This window comes from Loa loa (assembly GCF_000183805.2).
Source record: "Loa loa unplaced genomic scaffold supercont3.2285, whole genome shotgun sequence".
NCBI lineage: Eukaryota > Metazoa > Nematoda > Chromadorea > Rhabditida > Onchocercidae > Loa > Loa loa.
Genome location: NW_018110464.1, coordinates 1 through 1,408, shown reverse-complemented (window position 1 = coordinate 1,408; position 1,408 = coordinate 1). Strand labels below are relative to the sequence as shown.

General features: G+C 21.9%; 1 protein-coding gene across 1 annotated transcript; it reads right to left on the bottom strand.

Moving 5' to 3' along the window:
- Nucleotides 1–373: 373 nt before the first annotated feature.
- LOAG_15618 (hypothetical protein) lies at nucleotides 374–1,167 on the bottom strand (the record flags this gene model as incomplete). Its single annotated transcript, XM_003151108.1, has 2 exons — nucleotides 374–529; nucleotides 997–1,167. Coding segments are annotated over 2 exons (327 nt in total), but the record flags the coding sequence as incomplete, so codon positions are not given.
- Nucleotides 1,168–1,408: the final 241 nt, after the last annotated feature.

Genomic DNA, 1,408 nt, shown 5'->3' with positions numbered 1-1,408 from the left:
TTAAACTCTTTTAAATTGCTATATTTAATGAAAAAAGACGCATTTCATAATCGAACAATTGTGAAGAAATTTAATTATTGCTTATTTTATTCAGATTATAAATATTAAAGAAAAAAAAAAAAAAGAAAAAACAATAATCATAATTTATCACCTATCATACAATTTCATCATTATCACTAAGGCAACTTTGCTAAGGTCAAGGAATAAATTTCAAACAAAGTTTTCCGTCTTCTTTTTTTTTTTTTTTTAGTTAATTATACTTATTAAGGCATTTTATAAACAAATTAAGTAATGAAAAAAAAAAAAAAAAGAAAAAATGGTACAGCATGATCGATTAAAATTACATAAATTGATACAAATAATACAGAATCGTTTATTTTCGATGTGTTCTAATCCTACGATTAAAATCAGCCAATTTGGGACATAAAATTTTTTCAAATGCCCGCCGAAATTCCAAATTTAATATACCATATAGAAATGGATTGAGCGATGAATTAATATAACCGAGCCATACAAATGCTTGCATGATCTGTAAAATGAGTTAAATTTATTGAACAATTTTCAAAAATTTTTTTATTTCTCAAATTATGAGATGAAAAATACCTTTCTTTTCTTTTTTTTTTTTTTACTAAAATACAATTTACAATATTTCAATGCGAAAACTACAAAATAATCAAATGAATAAGAAATAAAAAAAAAAAGAAAAGGATGTTGAAATTTGTTAATTAAAATAAAATCGAAATATTAAAAAAGCTCATAATGAAATTGGAACAATTTTTGCTAAATAAATTTCCTAAGTGAATTTAACCAAAATTCCATGCTATAACATGAAATATTTGTGAAATATATTATTACTGCTGTTTTGCATAAAAAAAGGAGAAAAAATTGAATTTTAATTATTCCATCATTAAATTTTCAGTTAATACGTAATGTGACACATGAGCTAATAACAAATTCTATTTTTTAAATTTAAATTAAAATTAGAAATAAGCTAACCTTGGGATGAATATAGCATGAATTACAAAATGGTAATATAACATATGCGCAAAAGAATGGAAGCCAACAAAATGAAAATACAAAAATGATGACAGCAACTGTTTTTGCTGCTCGTTTTTCTTTTGATACACTGATTTGTTCACGTTGCCTTACAGCAGTTACAGTTTGATCCTAAAAATGGAAAAATTAAATTTTCGAAAAGTTTTTTTTTGTGCTACTTTAAAAGTAACTAATACATGTATCATCGTTTGAAAAAAAAGACAAAAACAAAAACAAAAAAAATTCGGTACTGTTTTTAATTAATTAATGTATTTCCTATTTGACTAATCAGAAAAAATATTAAAATTATTATTATTATTAATTTATTATTATTATTATTATTATTATCATTATTATTATTATTACTATTATT